The sequence below is a fragment of the Aspergillus terreus genome, genomic scaffold, assembly GCF_000149615.1.
Source record: "Aspergillus terreus NIH2624 scaffold_17 genomic scaffold, whole genome shotgun sequence".
Taxonomy (NCBI): domain Eukaryota; kingdom Fungi; phylum Ascomycota; class Eurotiomycetes; order Eurotiales; family Aspergillaceae; genus Aspergillus; species Aspergillus terreus.
The window spans coordinates 348,915-366,878 of record NT_165940.1 but is presented as its reverse complement, the minus strand read 5'-3'; the positions used below and the strand labels follow the sequence as shown (position 1 = coordinate 366,878).

Genomic DNA, 17,964 nt, shown 5'->3' with positions numbered 1-17,964 from the left:
CATTGCAGGCACACCATGTGAAGCGCCTCGGTCGCATAAAGCTGCCAGTATATAGTATCTTGTTGTCGCTTCATCGTTTTATTCTTGTATCGCCTTCCTTGACTTTTACTGATATCCCCTCGCCACCCCGCCACTACCGTACACCCCCATCATGTCGCTCGAACAGTCCTTGCAGCTCTGCACCCAGTGGTTCCAAACAGCCCTGTCGCATCTCCCTCCCAATGTCCAGAGCGCCGTGCTGCACCCGCTCGTCCCGAAAGCCCTGACGGCTCTGCTGGCCCTGGGCATCGCGCGCCACACCAACCGCGCGCTGTCGCGATGGAGCGCCAACGCCTGGCAAGGCGCCGGCGCCTGGGACAATGCGCGCGAGCTGGTGCTGATCACCGGCGGGTGCAGTGGCATCGGCAAGCAGATCATGGAGGATCTGGCACAGGCCGGCGTGCGCGTTGTGATTCTGGACATTAATGAGCCGAGCTTCCCCTTGCGTACGTCCCTCCCTACACCCCGTTCGTAACGCCTGAACAGCACCCTAACTAACGACTCCGCTGCAGCTGCAAAGGTCGCCTTCTACCGCGCCGACATCACCTCGTCCGACAACATCCGCGCCGTGGCCGCGCAGATCCGCGCCGACCACGGCGACCCCACGGTGCTGGTCAACAACGCGGGCGTCGGCCACGACGGCACGATCCTCGAAGAGCCCGAGGCCAAGATCCGCCAGACCTTCGAGGTCAACATCATGTCGCATTTCTGGATGGTGCGCGAGTTCCTGCCCAGCATGGTCAAGAACAACCACGGACATGTCATCACGGTCGCCAGCATGGCCAGTTTTGTCGCGCTGGGCGAGATGGCCGACTACTGCACGTCCAAGGCGGGTGCGCTCGCTTTTCACGAGTCGCTGACGCAGGAGTTGCGGTTGTGGTATAATGCGCCCAAGGTGCGGACCAGGTATGTGTCTTGGAGATTGAGCTGCATTGTAGGGGAATAGGCTAATATGTCGGATAGTGTCATTCACCCCCTCTGGGTGCGCACCCCCATGATCCAGCAGTTGACCGACGCCGGCAAGCACTTCAAGCAGCCCGTGTTGACGCCGCAGAAGGTGTCGGCCGGCGTGGTCAAGCAGATCCTCACGCAGAGCAGCGGCCAGGTCATCCTGCCCGAGTACTACCATGCCGCCAGTCTGCTGCGCGCGTTCCCGACGTGGATCCAGGAGCATGTGCGCAAGGTGGCGTCGATGGATTTGCGGAGATTGCGCGAGTGGCAGAAGGCGCAGTGAAGGATTTCATGTATTGTATGCTAGACTATACCATTGTGAATAGTTATGATTATGAGTGTTTGATTGTATACTATAAATCTATATCTTATCTTATATACATAAGCATGTATCAAGCATGATCTGGTATCTTCCAATATACTGCAGTATCTCATAAACGAATACTATAACGTCTCCCGCAGCCAGCTCTTCACCCGCTTCCCCTGCTGCGTCTCCGTCCGATCCCCAATATACAAGTTATAGATCGGCGCCACATGCCCCTCGCGCTCGCCCACGCACAGCTCCACATCCGGAAATCCCTCCTGGAACTTGGCAACCAAGTCCTGCACCAGCGGCAGCAGGATCTCCGCCCCGCCCGCCGTCACCAGCACGCGTTTCACAGGGAACGTCGTGAACCAGTCCGTCGGCGCAGTCGACAAGTCCGTATAGTAGTCGCGCTTAGCCGTCCCCAGATACGCGCGCGCCCAGGGCCCTGCCACCGCCGGCGTGATGAGATCACCGCGCGAGTCGATCTCCTGCCCGACGTACTCGGTCTCCATGGAGGTCCAGGGGGCGATCATGACGGCGCCGGCCAGCAGATCAGACACGGGCACCGGGTCGATGGCGGGATGCGGATGCGCCAGATGCGAGAGCACGCCGCCGACGAGGTTGCCGCCGGCCGAGTCGCCGCCCAGGAGCACGCGGTGCGCGGGCCGGCCGGTCTGCTCGAGCACGTAGCGCAGCGCGGCGACGGCCTGCCGCAGTTGCGTCGGGTACGTGCCGTGCGGCGCCAGCGTGTAGGTCAGACTGAAGACGGCGAGGGATTTGCCCGCCGCCGCGCTGTCCGCGATGAGCTGGGTGAAGAAGTCAAAGTAGCCCAGGTTTGCGGGGAGGGCGAAGCCGCCGCCTGTTGCCTCGTTAGTATTGTCTTTGGAGATGTGGATGGTAAGGAGGAGCATAGACGCTTACCGTGATACCACACGAGGACGTTTTCGGCCTTGCGATCCCCGATCCAGTGTCCCAGTGCGCCGTGCCCCAAGTCCACGGTGTCGGCTATCTTCTTGGCCTTGCGCACATACAGATCGTAGACCTTGTTGCTCGGCGCCATGATGTACTGCATCTGCGCAATGGTCATGCGCGTGGTCGCCTTGCGAAACACAGCATATCCCACATGCAACAACCACGACTTGGGGTATCGGTTGGAGCGCCAGAGCCCGGACAACATGGCCCACACGACAGTGAGGGCGATGGAGACCAGGGCGGGCAGGAAATCGAGTTTCTCCCGCAGGGAGAGGGGGATGGCAGTGTTGAGCATGAGGATGTCTGTGTGTGTGTCAATGTGTATGAATCACCGGCATGGCATGATGGGTGTATTATAGAGTATATTGTAGAGAGATTGTACTCGTAGGAGTATAGAATTCATGTGTTTCGCAAGCATTACCCAAAACGGCAATTTGCGCCTCCCGACGACGATCAGATTAAAAACCCCATATTCCACTACGAACTAATGGCCACCGACCCACGGACTCAACCTCGGCTATCTGCTTCTAACTTTTAACGCGTTCATCTTCCCCGTCATGCTGAGCTCTCCAGATTCCCGACTCTCGCGACGCTTGCTCTGTTGGGAATGCTCGACGCCGTCGCCTCCGAGGCATGTGAACCCATCACCATCGAGATATAAAACATATCACTCTACTCTGCTGCTTAATCTGTCCAGCATCTTGTCGTCTTCTCCGTCTCTGTCTCTATCATGTCCGACTACGATGTCTTGATCGTCGGCGCCGGCATCTCCGGTATCAACGCCGCCTACCGGCTGCAGTCGCAATTCCCCAACCTGCGATATGCCATCGTCGAAGCCCGCAACAACCTGGGTGGCACCTGGGATCTCTTTCGCTATCCGGGCATTCGCTCCGATTCGGATCTCTTCACCTTTGGCTTTGAATGGCATCCCTGGGACCAGGGGAACCCCATCGCCGACGGCGGCGCCATCGTCAAGTATCTCAACAACGCCGCCGAAAAGTACGGCATCAAGAAGAACATCCTCTTTGAGCACCGCGTCATCGGCGCCGACTGGACCTCCGCCGACCACTCCTGGTCGCTGACCGTCGAGCACGCCGGCGCCACCCAGTCGCTGACCGCGCGCTTCGTCGTCTTCGGCACCGGCTACTACGACTACCACACGCCGCTGCAGGCGGAGATCCCCGGACTCGACCAGTTCGAGGGCACCATCATCCACCCGCAGTTCTGGCCCGAGGACCTCGACTACACCGACAAGAAGGTCGTCATCATCGGCTCCGGCGCCACCGCCATCACCCTCCTCCCCAAGATGGCCGAGTCCGCCGCCCACGTCACCATGCTCCAGCGCAGTCCCACCTACATCCTGTCCCTCCCCAACCGCCGCCGCACCCTGCTCAGCTACATCCTCCCTACCGCCGTCCACCGCAAGCTGCAGCGTCTCTCCTGGCTGCTCACCTCGCGCTTCTTCTTCCTCTTCTGCCAGACCTTCCCCGCCATCGCCCGCTTCATCCTCCGCCTCTCCGTCAAGCGCCAGCTACCCCGCCACATCCCTTACGACCCGCACTTCCGCCCCCGCTACAATCCCTGGGACCAGCGGCTGTGCGTCTGCCCCGACGGCGACTTCTTCAAGAGCCTGCACTCCGGCCGCGCCGACGTCAAAACCGACACCATCCGCTCCGTCACCGCGTCCGGCATCGAGCTGGACTCGGGCGACGTCCTCGACGCCGACATCATCGTCACGGCGACAGGCCTGCGTCTGCAGATCGCCGGCGGCACCTCGCTCTCCGTCGATGGCATGCCGCTGCACCTCCACGAGAAGTTCCTCTGGCATGGCGTCATGCTGCAGGACCTGCCCAACGCCGCCTTCGTCATCGGGTACACCAACGCGTCGTGGACGCTGGGCGCCGATGCGACGGCGCAGTTCATCTGTCGGTTGCTGCGCGAGCTCGACCAGCGCGGGGTGTATGCCGCTGTGCCACGACTGACGCCGGCGCAGGCGCAGTCCCTGCAGCCGCGGCGGTTGCTGAACCTCAACTCGACGTATGTCACCAAGGCCGAGGGCCATCTGCCCAAGGCGGCGGATAAGGGCCCGTGGTTGCCACGGGATAATTATTTGGATGATATCAGGTTTGCGAAGAAGGGGCGCATTGACGAGGATATGGAGTTTATGGGCGCGAAGAAGCTGCAGTAGTGTATATACCTACCTGTATTTGGGTTATGATATATGGAGTTATGATTTAGAATATGATGCACATATTTCTGTTTTCTTGTGAGGTGAGGTATGTAGGGTATTCTTTGGAAGAGTATGTTGCAGCTTAACTCCAAACGTCCTAGTAGGAGAGTTTATACAATACATGTATTATTGAAGCCTCCTGAATATATCTGCTATTGATGTAAAGAGTAGCTGCTGTTTCAAAGTAGTCTCTTATAAAGGACACTCACTATCTGGACGGCGAGTCTAGGTATAAGACCGAGGATTATGACATCACGGTCGGAGGACGACATCGGTGAGAGACGCCTGAGTTAGAACGAGATTCTTGATATAGAGAGACGCGACGGGATAGAATATCCTGACTATCTTCAGAGGACGCAATGGGTCCACTTGTATGATTATGATGGGTTGTTCTGCTGGATGGCCATCAATCGGAATGGTTATATATATCATCCATATCAGCATCGTCCCTGTACTTGGTCACGCTTATCGACACTTTCTTACACAAAAACCCAGTACAATGCCATAAGCACCCATATACTCCGTAAGTGTCGACCTCGGTCTGTCTATACTATAGAACAGCGAACGCACTCGGTACTCGCTCGTCGGGAGGATCGTTCTCCACATCGGCAATTCAACATGGATCCCCGCAATGCGGAGGCAGATATAACTGAACTGACTCAATTAGTCCTGACGACACTCAACCATTCAATCATCATTCGAGAACTCACAATGTACTACGAACCGGGAGTGACTGACCATAACCTCCCCCATGATCCATTCAAGGTAGCCATCCCATCCACAAGGTTGTGACCCGTCTAAAAACATAGGCCTGTGTCGTCCCCCGACCGATCGGGTGGATTTCAACTCAAAACAAGCACGGCCAAGCGAACTTGGCTCCGTATTCACAGTTCAACAATCTAACTTTCGACCCGCCGTACGTGATGTTCTCGTCGAACCAGACGGTCGAGGGCGGTCGCAAAGACACCGTGATCAACGCCGAGACCACCGGCCAGTTTGTCTGGAACCTGGCGACGTGGGATCTGCGCAAGGCTGTCAACGTCTCTGCGCAGCAGTTCCCCTACGGCGTGGACGAGTTTGCGCACGCCGGCGTCACTAAGGAGCTGGCCACCACCATGGACGTGCCCATGGTGGCCGAGTCGCCCGTCAAGTTCGAGTGTCGCTACCACTCGACTGTGCGGCTGCCCGGCAATCCGCCCATGGGGTCGGTGGACGTGGTGATCGGGCGGGTGGTTGCGGTGCACATCAAGGACGAGGTGCTGACCGACGGGAAGCTAGACATACGCAAGACGCTGCCAATTGCGCGCTGCGGGTATTATGAGTATGCGGTGATTCGGGAAACGTTTGACATGGTGATCCCGGGCATGTCGGCGGACGTGCTGTATGGACTGGAGGGGGATGCAAAGAAGAACCAGGAGCGGGGAAAGACTACCGAATCGAGCCAGAATTAAGAGCCGTGTCACCTCGGAATAATTTGAGACCACGTTAGATCGTCTGGGGTAGCACCGTGCGACGACCACGGCTGACCGCGACTCGACACGTCTCAGATCCCCACCGTGGAATCGAAATCTTCTTAGACAGTAACAAAGAAACCCACGTTCAATGCTCGCGCCATCCACGCCGTCGTTCGGTTATCCAAGGAGATCGTCTGATTATACTGTCACATCGAGTCTCAGTGGCGCGATCCTTCGTGCCCGGTCCGGGGTACGCCCCCCCTGTCATCCCAGCGCCATCAGAGGCCCAAGATATCAGGAGGATGCGGGATGGATTTCTCGAACCTCGCGGGAACCAGACAAAAGCCTCCGGAAGTGCGTGCCACGGGGGAGGGTTGCACCGCGAAGTGCCAGCCAAGTCCCCCGCCAAGGGTCTAACGCTATCCGCCACCAATCCGCCGGGCGAGAGACCATCGCCAAGTTGGTCTAACCCTCCCGTTTGGGCCTCTTCATTTGCTCGAGGGCTCGGCTTATCTCTTCTTTTTCATCGGTCTTGCCTGCACAGGGAGGGTGGTGGTTGGTCCACTGATAGAGCAAGTCTGGTCGGAAATGGCCGACCCATGAATGCCCAGGCACAGAGAAGGATGGATGCTTCTGGACCCCAAGCAATTAGCAAGTTTTCCCTGCGAATTGAAGCCAAGCAGCGCGCCAGACAAACCATCGGAGTCCGGTTACTAGCGGTGCCAACAGGACGAGATGGACCGATTCAGATAAACCTCCGTCGCTTAGACGGAGTCTAGGATAGTGTCGACCAGACTAGACAAGAGACAGGCGAAGCAGGCGCAGATATCGGAGGGGCGAATGAAATAAATTAATGGGATAATGGGAATGTGATTGGGGGGGAAGAAGAGCAATCGATGAGCGAAGGTGCAAGTCAGAGTGAAGTATTTATTGCCCTCGTCTATCACGCGACTTTTCCCTCACTTCCTCTCTTCTCCTCCTCTCCTCTCCTCTTCTCTTCTCCCTCCACCCTTCTCCCTCTCTTCTCCTCTCTCCCATCCCTCCAATTCCTACCCTTCCCATCATGAACCCCTCAGACCCCCAGGAGGTGGTCGAGATGGCCAAATCCTCCGTCGCACAGCATGACATGCACTCGGAGAAGAAAGACCTCGCCATCGAGAAGGAAATCTCCATCGCGCCCAGCATTCAGGCCGCCAGTGCGTCCAAGGAAGTCGTCGCGCAGTCGTCTCACGAGGCGCTCGGCAAGGTTCAGCCGACTCTGGAGGAGATGAGCACTCTGCGCCGTGTCGCGGACGAAATTCCCTGGACCGCATACACTGTCGCGTTTGTCGAACTGTGCGAGCGTTTCTCTTACTATGGAACCACCGCGGTTTGTACGTCATTCATACGGTACAATGATCGCGAATCCCGCTGATCTCGTTATAGTCGTCAACTTCATCCAGCGCCCTCTCCCAGAAGGCTCTACCACTGGCGCCCTCACCCCCGGACATGATGTCCCCGGTGCGCTCGGCATGGGCCAGCAGGCATCCACCGGTTTGACCTTGTGTAGGTTCTTTTCACCCATTTGAGCTCCTTCAGACGCTGACTGCGCAGTCAACGCCTTCTGGTCCTACATCATGCCCTTGGCCGGTGCCTTCATGGCCGATCAGTACTGGGGTCGTTACCGCACCATCATGTTCTCCATTGGAGCGGCGCTGCTGGGCCATATCGTCCTCATCATTTCTGCAATCCCTCAAGTCATTGCTCATCCCCAGGGTGCCATTGCGTGCTTTTCTATCGGTCTAGTCATCATGGGTGTGGGTACCGGTGGTTTCAAGTGAGTTGCCCCAGGCTGTCTCACCGATGAGTTCTAACAAGTTAGATCCAACATCTCTCCCCTCATCGCCGAGCAGTATCGCGAGGAGCGCCCTTACATCAAGACCCTCTCGTCGGGAGAGCGCATCATTGTGGATCCCGTTGCGACCATCTCCCGCATTTACCTGTACTTCTACATGATGATCAACATTGGTTCCATCCTGGGCCAGGTCAGCATGGTTTATGCCGAGCGCTACGTGGGCTTCTGGCTGTCCTACCTTCTCCCCACCATCATGTACATGTGCTGCCCCACGGTCCTGTACTTCTGCCGCAACAAATACTACCTCGTGCCCCCCACTGGCTCCGTCTATCTGCAGGCTGGCCGGCTCTGGAAGCTGGCCATGAAGGGTCGCTGGTCGTTGAACCCCGCCAGGCTGTAAGTTGGAGGTCGTCATGGTTTCCAAAGAAGTTCGCTGACAATGCAGGTTCACCAAAAACCCCAAGCCTTTCTGGGATAGTGTCAAGCCCTCGGCGCTGGGGGCGCAGAGACCGGCCTGGATGACCTTTGACGACGAGTGGGTCGACGAAGTGGCCCGTGGACTCAAGGCTTGCACCGTCTTCCTGTGGTATCCTCTTTACTGTGTGTCCAGCATCCCCCGCTCCCTGATACAGGCTAATTAGACATAGGGCTCGCCTACAACCAGATGTTGAACAACCTTACCTCGCAGGCAGCCACCATGGACCTGGGTGGCGTTCCCAACGACATCATCAACAACCTGAACTCCCTGTCGCTGATCATCTTCATCCCGATCATGGACTGGATCGTCTATCCCTTCTTCCGCCGCATCGGGTTCAAGTTCACGCCCATCAAGCGTATCGCCGCTGGATTCTTCGTGGCCGGCCTGTCGATGATCGCTGCCACCGTCACGCAGTACTACATCTACAAGAAGGGCCGCTGCGGCAAGAACGCCAACTTCTGTCTGGATGAGTACGGCTATCACTCGCCCATCTCCGTCTGGGTGCAGGCCCTGACCTACGTGCTGGGCGGTATCTCCGAGATTTTCGCCTCGATCACTTCCCTGGAGTACGCCTTCACCAAGGCCCCCAAGAACATGCGCTCGCTGGTCCAGGCCGTGGCCCTGTTCATGAACGCCTTCTCATCGGCCATCGGCCAGGCCCTCGTCGGTCTCAGCAACGATCCCCTGCTTGTGTGGAACTATGCAGTGGTGGCGATCCTTGCGTTTGTCGGCGGTGCCGGCTTCTGGCTGACCAACTACAAGCTCGACGGCCGCGAGGACGAACTCAACCAGCTGCCGGAGAGTCGCTACGACATGGGCGGCGAGACCAAGGTGGACGAGGAGACTGCTGCGCGGTGATGTGTGGCCATTTACGTCTATGACTCATTTTGTATGAGAGACGAGATATGATAATCCGTGTGTTCATTCAATTCCTGTAACTCGAGGTCTAATACGAGTTGTAATATCTGCATGTCTTGTACCTAGTAGTTGTCCAGTGGTCTGCAGTCAGTCGACTGTTGAGGCCGGCCTCGATGTACTTGTAAATGCAAGTCCTGAATAACAGGAGTAATGAATAGGCAAATGCATGTTGCAAGTGCAGGATAGAGATGCACACATGAGGCAAAGCATCCCTAGTTTCACTGGCTGTACAGCGGCTTAGCGGAATGATGCATGGTATATGCGAAGTCCCTGCATAAATCTAGACCCAAGATCTATTATTGCGCGTGAACAAACAGGGATCCGATATATGAAGCCCTTGCATGATTAAATATTGGTTTCGTATGGCCTCTTCCAGGCCATCAGCTTGACAAACTTGTGGATTTTGAACATCGACGGCATAACTAAAGATAGAGCAGAGAAGGTGCTCTTAGAAATCAAGTCTCTTTCACTGAGAAGACTATTTACATGGCTTGTCTGCTCCATGAAATCAATTTAGAAGTAGCTGCAAGATTGAATGAGAAACCTGGAACGCGTTTGTCCGTTCAGCTGCTGTAGGAACACTCCGATCCTCCGCCTGCATATGACACCGAAGGCCTATCAGGGATTTGCGCAAGATAGTCCAACGTCGCATCGGCCAAGTCCTGCGCGAAGTCGGGAAGCTCCCTGAAAATAGAGGACGGGATCGGCTCACACTTGTACACACTCTCGGCTTTGTTGATGATCGTCGCAAACATGACGCCCTTCAGAGTATCCCAAACAGGGCGCGACCGATAGGCCTGATAGATAACTGCAACAAGTGGCTCCTGTACAGGTTCTCCAGCCAGAAAGCTTCGGCGGAAATGGTCCCGCGCTTTCCGGCGGAGGCCTTGGATCTGAAAGTAATGCCCTTGTTCGTGCATGAGGACGTGAAAACAGGGCTCGAATCGCGCCATATCGTCTGTACCCTTTGGGTCTTCTGCCTTTTCAGCTTCTGGGGCTTTATCATTGGGTGTGTCCTCTTCGGCCGGGTCGTCGTTTGCGGGATCGTGGTTGGCTGGCTCGGTTTCTACGAGCTCGACTTCCGACGCTTCGGGCTCGAATGCTTCCTCTTCCGGCGATTGGTCCTTTTCCCTGCCAGGCGATGGGCTAGCCAACCTGAACGGGACATAGTTGGTCAGGTCTGGGGTGTAGTCGCCCGTGTAGAGGAATTCGAGTGTTTTTTCGACCAGAACTGAATCAGTGTCGTGGATCTCGATCCGTCCAGAGGATTCCTTCGCAAGAGATTAGCCAGGCTGCTCGCCCATACAAGCGGTGCCGCTCCTCTACCGTGATACATCTCGGAATACCCACCTTGAATTTTCCATCACAAGCGCGAGCAAAGTACTCGGACTGCGGACATACGACAAGGCGATGAGCAGGGAACTCTCTGTCGCCGCATACGATTGTCAGATCGCTGTATCTGTCTTGAAGGTGGAAGCCCCTGGAAGATCAACCGGTGTTAGTCAGGGAAATTCTGGCCAGTTGAAGGGAATTCACCTCGCGATGCGACCTATCTTTGCTGCAGGGCAATTAGAAGGTGACTTCGCCGCCTTCCTCTTGGTTCTTTTTTTGGGAGTTTGAGCCATTGAAAGACTGAATGCGAATGCCTTGCGTCAAAGAGAATGGGGAGCGGTGGAGGACGAGTCTACGAGAGGGCCGTACGTGAGGTGTTTGTACCTCAGACAACCTTAGGCCCTTTTTCTGTGTGACACGTTAGATTCATATCATGCAGAGTATGTACTTTGTGCTCCGCCAGTAAGGTCGTTGAACCGAGAGTACTATCAACTCTGATAGCGAACAATCGCCAGTCGCTCGCAAGCCATGCGAAGTTAGAATATAGTCTACCAGACTATAATGGCTTTCATACTATTCTATATCCGAGTCCTGTTCTTGTAGTGAGAGATCTATAAAGTAAGAGCTAGTTAAAACAGTATATTTCCAGAAATTTCCTGTTTATAGTTGATATACCATGGATGATAGCCTGTACCCGCTTCATGTCCATGGAGTAGGTACCTCCTTTTCTAAAAAGTGATCATTTTACCAAGCAGAAGGAATTTACCAAGAGACAAGACTTGAAGTCATAACCTCTTAGCATAGTCTTCTGGAATCTGGATCCGACCTGATATCAAGTTTACTCACTAAATCGTCAAGAACCAGTACTATGATCATAAGATAGTCATGTTGGGACAAGTGTGAGTTTCTTCGTTGATATCTGACTTCTTCCTGGTGACCAGAATCTGCCGGTGACAGCTGATACATTGTCAATGCCAACTACCCTCTGTTTAGGGCTTGTGTTTCTCTTCAGATACAGCCCACGTGATATCTCTCTTCTGTTTCTACTTCATCCTCACCTCGACTCTCACTTCACTTCTCCATCCTCCTCTCACTCCTCTTACTCCACTCCTCATTACAACACCTCCTTCTACTCTCCCCACAGACGATTCAGAAATACCCTGCACTATACCTTGTCTCCACTGTCCACTCAGTGACTGATAAGATGGACAACGCCGCGAAACCTCAGACCAAGAGAAAGGCGACCGACCCTCTACCTGAGAGTCCAGCAGAGAAATTCGCCCGCATCACAGAGTATGCCCAGTCCGATTCACATTCAGCCAACATTCTCACTGACAGGTCATCTACGCCCAGGAGCTTTCATTTGAACAACCGATTCAGCGACCTCACCATCGTTTGCAGAGACAAGGTCTTCCCTGCCCATCGAGTGGTCGTATGCCCCCAATCAGACTACTTTGCTCGCGCTTGCGAAGGGGAGTTTAAGGTACAGTGCTTCGTCCACCCTGCTCCCAGAAGTGCCATCAGACTTCTAGCCTTTGGAGAGGCTTTGACCGTCTTTGGAACACTTCGACTAACCTTATGCAGGAATCATCCGGCAGAATCGAGATTAGCGACACTGACCCAATCCTAATCGAGAAAACCTTGCAATACCTGTACACTGGAGATTACACAACGGACCTCAGCAACTACATTCCTCTTTCCCTGGAGTCTCCCGCGAAACCTGAAGACGCAAAAGGTACCACGTCCAGCCCGGCCCCATCCAATCTTGTGGAGCAGGAAGTGGATGTGACGTCCTTCGAACCCTGCTTCCATGTTCTCATGTATGAGCAAGGTACCTATTTCCATATCCAGGGATTGAAGGACAAAGCCAAAGAACGGTTTCGTCAGACCTTCCTTGCAAAGATCGAGAAGAGGTCCCTCGTTGCCACCATAATGCAAGTCTATAGGTCAACTGGCGGTACTAAGAACGATGGACTACGGTTTGCTATGTTGCAGATGCTGGTCGAGAATGCAAAGACCGTTTACAAGAATAAAGCACGTGCCCTCCCCTTCCCCGCCATTGCAGGTATCCCAGGCTTTGCAGAGGAACTGGCTCACTGGTGTTTCCACTACCTGGGAAATGTGACTAGGGTCTCGGGCCAGAGTTGATGGGAGGGTTGGTTTCTACCTGTATGTTCTCGTGTTTGCCACATTACGGCTCCTGTGTCTGACGAAAGGGTTAAAAGACGCTCGAATATCTGTTTTTATGATACATGTGGGACCACTTTCTGTTGCTGAACTTGTTAACTTTGTGGATGTACCGAGACGGCCGAGTTCCGATCCCGATCCCGAGTATACATCCAAGCTCTCCAGGAGTCCAGAATGACAGCAAGCTGATGATGCAAAGGCATTCCGATCTATCCGATGAGTCTATAAAGCCATCGACAGTGGCAGTCAGTAGCCATATCAACCAGAACCTCACATTACAACCAACAGCCTTATTCCATCGAACCCAACCATGTCTGCAAAGCCTGACCTCTGCTTCCGCGACTTTGTCGATGCCCTCAAACAGGACAACGACCTCGTGGAGATTGACACTCCAGTCGACCCCAATCTCGAGGCAGCCGCTATCACGCGGAGAGTCTGCGAGACCAACAACAAGGCCCCTCTGTTCAACAACCTCATTGGCATGCAACACGGGCTCTTTCGCATCTTGGGTGCTCCAGGGTCTTTGAGAACGTCTCCGTCCGATCGATATGGCCGCCTGGCACGTCACCTTGCGCTTCCTCCTACGGCATCGATGCGCGATATCATGGACAAAATGCTATCTGCTAGCACCATACCTCCAATTGAACCGACCATCGTCCCGACCGGTCCCTGCAAGGAAAACCACCTGGAAGGGTCCCAAATCGACCTCACCAAGCTCCCAGCTCCCTTGGTCCACCAGTCGGACGGGGGCAAATACATCCAAACCTACGGCATGCATGTGGTCCGATCTCCTGATGGAAAGTGGACAAACTGGTCCATCGCACGCGCGATGGTGCTCGACAAGACCCATCTAACCGGGCCGGCTGTAAAGCCTCAACATATCTGGCAGATCCAACAGATGTGGAAGAAGGAAGGTCGCGACGTCCCATGGGCCCTGGCCTTTGGTGTCCCTCCTGCCGCCATCATGGCGTCCAGCATGCCTATCCCTGACGGTGTCTCCGAGGGCGGGTACGTGGGAGCCATGACTGGGTCGTCCTTGGAGCTCGTCAAATGCGACACCAATGATCTGTATGTCCCTGCAACGTCGGAGATTGTCTTCGAGGGGACACTCTCAATCACTGAAACTGGACCCGAAGGTCCATTCGGTGAGATGCATGGCTACGTATTCCCTGGGGATGTTCACGTCGGAGCCAAGTACACGGTGAACCGCATCACCTATCGGAACAACCCGATCCTGCCCATGTCAGCGTGTGGTCGGCTAACGGACGAGACGGTGAGTGCATACACAGATAGGGAGCTGAAATAGTGGACTAACTCCTCTAGCAAACTATGGTCGGAGCCTTGGCTGCAGCAGAGATCCGCAAGATCAGCCAGCAGCACGGTCTGCCCGTCACCGACGTCTTTTCCCCCTTCGAATCCCAGGTCATCTGGCTTGCATTGCGCATCGACACAGCAGCACTGCGGAAGATGAAAACTACCTCCCAGGAATTCCGCAAGAGAGTAGGTGACATTGTCTTCAGCCAGAAACCCGGCTGGGGCTTCCACAGATTGATCCTGGTGGGCGACGATATCGATGTATATGATAGCAAAGATGTGATGTGGGCATTCTCTACTCGTTGCCGGCCCGGTACGGATGAGACGTTCTACGAAGATGTGCCCGGGTTTCCATTGATCCCCTTCATGTCGCGTGGAAACGGGTCGCCGACGACCGGTGGTAAAGTGGTTTCGGATGCCCTGATGCCCAAGGAGTATACTACTGGGAAGGATTGGGAGGCGGCCGATTTCAAGAACTCCTTCCCGGAAGATGTGCAGCGGAAGGTGGAAGAAAATTGGACTGCGATGGGATTCAGTACAGTGTAGAGGTGTGTGAGATACCGTCTAGGTGTCAATGTCACTCGTGTAAACTCCAAATTGCACCACATTAGATTCTTAGCTACACAAGACATTCCTCTCCAAAGACTTTATTTTGTACAGTTGGATACATTCAGTACCACCCGCATCTCTAGACCACTTCTCAAGCTCAGCTTATAGTAACAAGAACTGAAATGCTGACTCATCACATTCCGAGCGTGCCGGGGCCCGAGATGGATGCGCGTCCAGACATTCTCCTTTTCCAGGTACCTCGACTTCATAGACATTCATGTCCATTGAGTCAATTCATAATGGCAGCCAATCTCGACAAACAAGAAATTGATCGCGTCCTTCAATCACGACGTAAGCAGCGAGAAGCGAAAGCATGCTATCCATGCCGCGAGCGCAAAGTCAAATGTGATGGGAATCAACCATGCAGGACCTGTCGTCGCCGAGATCACCCGCAAATCTGTGTTTACGATATTGAACAATCGGGACCTCGGCGAAGGCCTCATTATAGATCGGGACAGCCAGCTACTCGCTCTAATCCCAACAGGGAATCTACAGCTGACCGACGGGAGCCTGATTCATCTTCCCAGCCAAGCCAACCACTGTCAGAGAGCCCGGGAAGCTCGTACATATATTCTGGTGATAACTCGATCGTGTCATTCCTCCGTCATCGTGCCCATGGCAGCGGGTCTATGGAACAGGAAGTGAGGTCTGTTCTGGGGTTGCAGAACACGTTCAACACCTACCCGTTCATGGATGCGGGAACTGCGGACGATAGATGGAAGGAGCTGGTACAGATTGTACCACAACGTACAGAGGTTCTGAGGTGAGAATTCTATCGTGTCTGGGGTCTGCTTTTCTTCTAAATGGTTCCAGGTTCTTCCAATTCTACCGTCAATTGGCGTACCCCTTCAACCCAATCCTGGTGGATATAGATCGATTCGAACTGGACCTATGTACATACCTCAATGCCTACGCGGCTGGCGTGTTTGAGGCGCACTCCAGGTCGGAAAAATGGGCGACCGATCAGTCCATTGCGCACATTAGCTTACTGCTTGCCACACTCTCTGCTGGTGCCCACTTCTCCGATCTGGATCTTCCACAACGATCAAACATAAGCCACGACCTCGGTAGGTACACTGATACGGTCGATCATGCAACATCACTCACGACTGCAGCACTCAGGTCATTCAAGGCTCTCCGCTTGGCCAACTTCTTGTTCCGCCCATCATTAGACATCATCCAGACGTTGCTGATCTTAGGCAATACGCTTCAGAATCATGGTCAATCTGATGCTGCATGGGCTCAACTGGGCACCACTGTTCGTCTCGCACAGACAATGGGGTTACATACAGAGAGAAGCATTGCATATCTGCCACTGTATATTCAGTCCAAGGCGAAAGCATTGTGGTATGCACTGGCCATGAATCCTTAATGGTACGTAGTACTAAAAATATTAGGTTTACTATAGTCGCGCAAGACTGTCTGCTGTCCCTTTGCTACGACCGCCCCCCTATTGTCTCTGTCAAAGGCTGGTCTCTGGAGGATACTGTATATACTAAACAAGGCCTGTCCTTTATGGAGGTCATGCACTGCTTATGTAGGCTGGGAATCGACGTGACCACAGCCGATCGTGACGCCCAGGAAACGGCATTCTACGTCAACATGTTGAATCATGTGGATGAGGTCTACCAACGTGCCCTGCCGCATCTCACGTCTCGTGCTAATTGTAAATCTATGCATGAGCACCTGGAACACCTGGCACTGAAGATGCATCTTTCCCTGCTCATTGGAGTTCTGACGCGCCCAGCACTGAAACAGCCCCAAACACAAGATTTGTCGTACGGCATCCTGAGGGAAAGAGCCAAGACTAGCATGATAGATGCCTCCAGGGCCTTTTTGGACTTTCAAGCGCTGAGTGTTATTCCTCTGCGCACCTGGTCTATGGTGCATACCGCACTCACCTCGACTTTGCTTCTGTCCACCTGGGAGGAAACACGAAATGATCCCGAGTCACGAGACCTTCAGCAAAGGGTGATTGAACTGTTCTCAGCCGTTAGTTCGGTGGGACAGCCGGGAGACTCGGCACCGGAATACGGGCCGTGGTTATCAAAACGACATATCCGGGCGTTGATCACATTGCGAAATACCGTCCGGTATACGCTAGATCAGGAAAGGGAAGTCGGGGTTTTTGAAGAGAATCCTACTCCTTCCGAGATACCGCTGCCTGCGTTCGAGTGCGTATCTACCATGTAGGCTGGTCTCTGCCGTGTATGCTGACAAGTATAGCCTGCCTCCGGGCTTCCCTGAGGCTGTGGACCAAGTCGGTGCATCGCCGGTGTCTTATCTCGACTCCATCATGAATGGTACGGTCTCTCCACGCCCATAGAAACAAGACACTGACGTATGTAGTCCCGCTGTTCGATTTTTCGCAAGAAAGTGGATTCCTATGATATCTGCCGAACCCCCCGATACCCGATGCTCAACGGCTGCTCGGAGCTCGGGATCGGGGCTCGGATGCTGAAAGCCAACGGTCCTCCACGTGGAGCAAGAAGAACATAAACGTGGGCAAAGACGGCATCTATGGGTAGGAATGTATTGCCACTTTTCCTTTAAATATCCAGGCGATACTACTACACCTCCAGTCTAACAGCAGCCCATCTAGCATCACTACCGAACAACTCTAGCCGCCATTCTGAAACGTACACTACGACCGCCGCAATGCTTGAATCTATCTTTCCCACTGTTACTACACCAACATCTGGTCGGACATCGACTCCTTCGAGCGTCGTGGCTGCAGATCATGATCGACCAGTCACTTCCACACAAACACGCCGCCGTCGCATCGTCGTTGCTATGACAGGGGCTACCGGAGCCATCCTGGGAATCAAAGTGCTTCTAGCGCTCCGCCGCCTGAACATTGAAACGCATCTCGTTATGAGTAAATGGGCCGAAGCCACCATCAAATACGAGACAGATTACCACCCTTCGAACGTCAAAGCACTAGCAGACCACGTCCACAACATCAACGACATGGCGGCCCCGATATCAAGCGGCTCCTTCCGAGCAGATGGAATGATCGTGGTACCGTGCAGCATGAAGACACTGGCGGCTATCCACTCGGGGTTTTGCGACGACTTGATCTCACGGACAGCGGACGTAATGCTGAAGGAACGGAGGCGACTAGTCCTTGTGGCGCGGGAAACACCGTTAAGCGAGATCCATCTGCGCAACATGCTCGAAGTCACGCGCGCAGGCGCGATCATCTTCCCACCGGTGCCAGCCTTCTACATCAAGGCGGCCGGGGTCGACGACCTGGTTGACCAAAGCGTCGGCCGGATGCTGGACCTGTTCGGACTGGACACAGAGGACTTCGACCGATGGAATGGATGGGAGAAATAA

At 54.5% G+C, this 17,964-nt stretch overlaps 9 protein-coding genes across 9 annotated transcripts; 7 read left to right on the top strand and 2 right to left on the bottom strand.

Annotated features, from left to right (window-relative positions):
• Positions 1-151: 151 nt before the first annotated feature.
• On the top strand, positions 152-1,273 carry ATEG_10354 (SDR family oxidoreductase; the record flags this gene model as incomplete). Its single annotated transcript, XM_001218701.1, has 3 exons — positions 152-485; positions 552-945; positions 1,003-1,273. 3 exons carry the CDS (start codon positions 152-154, stop codon positions 1,271-1,273), a joined length of 999 nt encoding a protein of 332 aa, XP_001218702.1.
• Positions 1,274-1,434: 161 nt separating this feature from the next.
• Positions 1,435-2,564, bottom strand: ATEG_10353 (lipase/thioesterase family protein; the record flags this gene model as incomplete). The annotated part of the gene is made up of 2 exons (XM_001218700.1): positions 1,435-2,156; positions 2,219-2,564. 2 exons carry the CDS (start codon positions 2,562-2,564, stop codon positions 1,435-1,437), a joined length of 1,068 nt encoding a protein of 355 aa, XP_001218701.1.
• Positions 2,565-2,999: 435 nt separating this feature from the next.
• On the top strand, positions 3,000-4,457 carry ATEG_10352 (flavin-containing monooxygenase; the record flags this gene model as incomplete). Its single annotated transcript, XM_001218699.1, has 1 exon — positions 3,000-4,457. One exon carries the CDS (start codon positions 3,000-3,002, stop codon positions 4,455-4,457), a length of 1,458 nt encoding a protein of 485 aa, XP_001218700.1.
• A 660-nt stretch (positions 4,458-5,117) lies between these two features.
• Positions 5,118-5,950, top strand: ATEG_10351 (flavin reductase family protein; the record flags this gene model as incomplete). The annotated part of the gene is made up of 2 exons (XM_001218698.1): positions 5,118-5,264; positions 5,390-5,950. The coding sequence occupies 2 exons, from the start codon at positions 5,118-5,120 to the stop codon at positions 5,948-5,950; spliced, it is 708 nt and encodes a 235-aa protein (XP_001218699.1).
• Positions 5,951-7,016: 1,066 nt separating this feature from the next.
• On the top strand, positions 7,017-9,123 carry ATEG_10350 (putative MFS peptide transporter; the record flags this gene model as incomplete). Its single annotated transcript, XM_001218697.1, has 6 exons — positions 7,017-7,326; positions 7,379-7,498; positions 7,547-7,769; positions 7,815-8,183; positions 8,233-8,387; positions 8,435-9,123. The coding sequence occupies 6 exons, from the start codon at positions 7,017-7,019 to the stop codon at positions 9,121-9,123; spliced, it is 1,866 nt and encodes a 621-aa protein (XP_001218698.1).
• A 623-nt stretch (positions 9,124-9,746) lies between these two features.
• On the bottom strand, positions 9,747-10,808 carry ATEG_10349 (BTB/POZ domain-containing protein; the record flags this gene model as incomplete). The annotated part of the gene is made up of 3 exons (XM_001218696.1): positions 9,747-10,454; positions 10,585-10,663; positions 10,720-10,808. The coding sequence occupies 3 exons, from the start codon at positions 10,806-10,808 to the stop codon at positions 9,747-9,749; spliced, it is 876 nt and encodes a 291-aa protein (XP_001218697.1).
• A 383-nt stretch (positions 10,809-11,191) lies between these two features.
• On the top strand, positions 11,192-12,663 carry ATEG_10348 (BTB/POZ domain-containing protein; the record flags this gene model as incomplete). Its single annotated transcript, XM_001218695.1, has 4 exons — positions 11,192-11,231; positions 11,395-11,414; positions 11,660-11,998; positions 12,100-12,663. 4 exons carry the CDS (start codon positions 11,192-11,194, stop codon positions 12,661-12,663), a joined length of 963 nt encoding a protein of 320 aa, XP_001218696.1.
• Positions 12,664-13,012: 349 nt separating this feature from the next.
• ATEG_10347 (UbiD family decarboxylase) lies at positions 13,013-14,562 on the top strand (the record flags this gene model as incomplete). The annotated part of the gene is made up of 2 exons (XM_001218694.1): positions 13,013-13,975; positions 14,026-14,562. 2 exons carry the CDS (start codon positions 13,013-13,015, stop codon positions 14,560-14,562), a joined length of 1,500 nt encoding a protein of 499 aa, XP_001218695.1.
• Positions 14,563-15,314: 752 nt separating this feature from the next.
• On the top strand, positions 15,315-17,964 carry ATEG_10346 (phenylacrylic acid decarboxylase; the record flags this gene model as incomplete). Its single annotated transcript, XM_001218693.1, has 7 exons — positions 15,315-15,388; positions 15,439-15,692; positions 15,825-15,972; positions 16,167-16,799; positions 16,852-16,928; positions 16,975-17,001; positions 17,228-17,964. The coding sequence occupies 7 exons, from the start codon at positions 15,315-15,317 to the stop codon at positions 17,962-17,964; spliced, it is 1,950 nt and encodes a 649-aa protein (XP_001218694.1).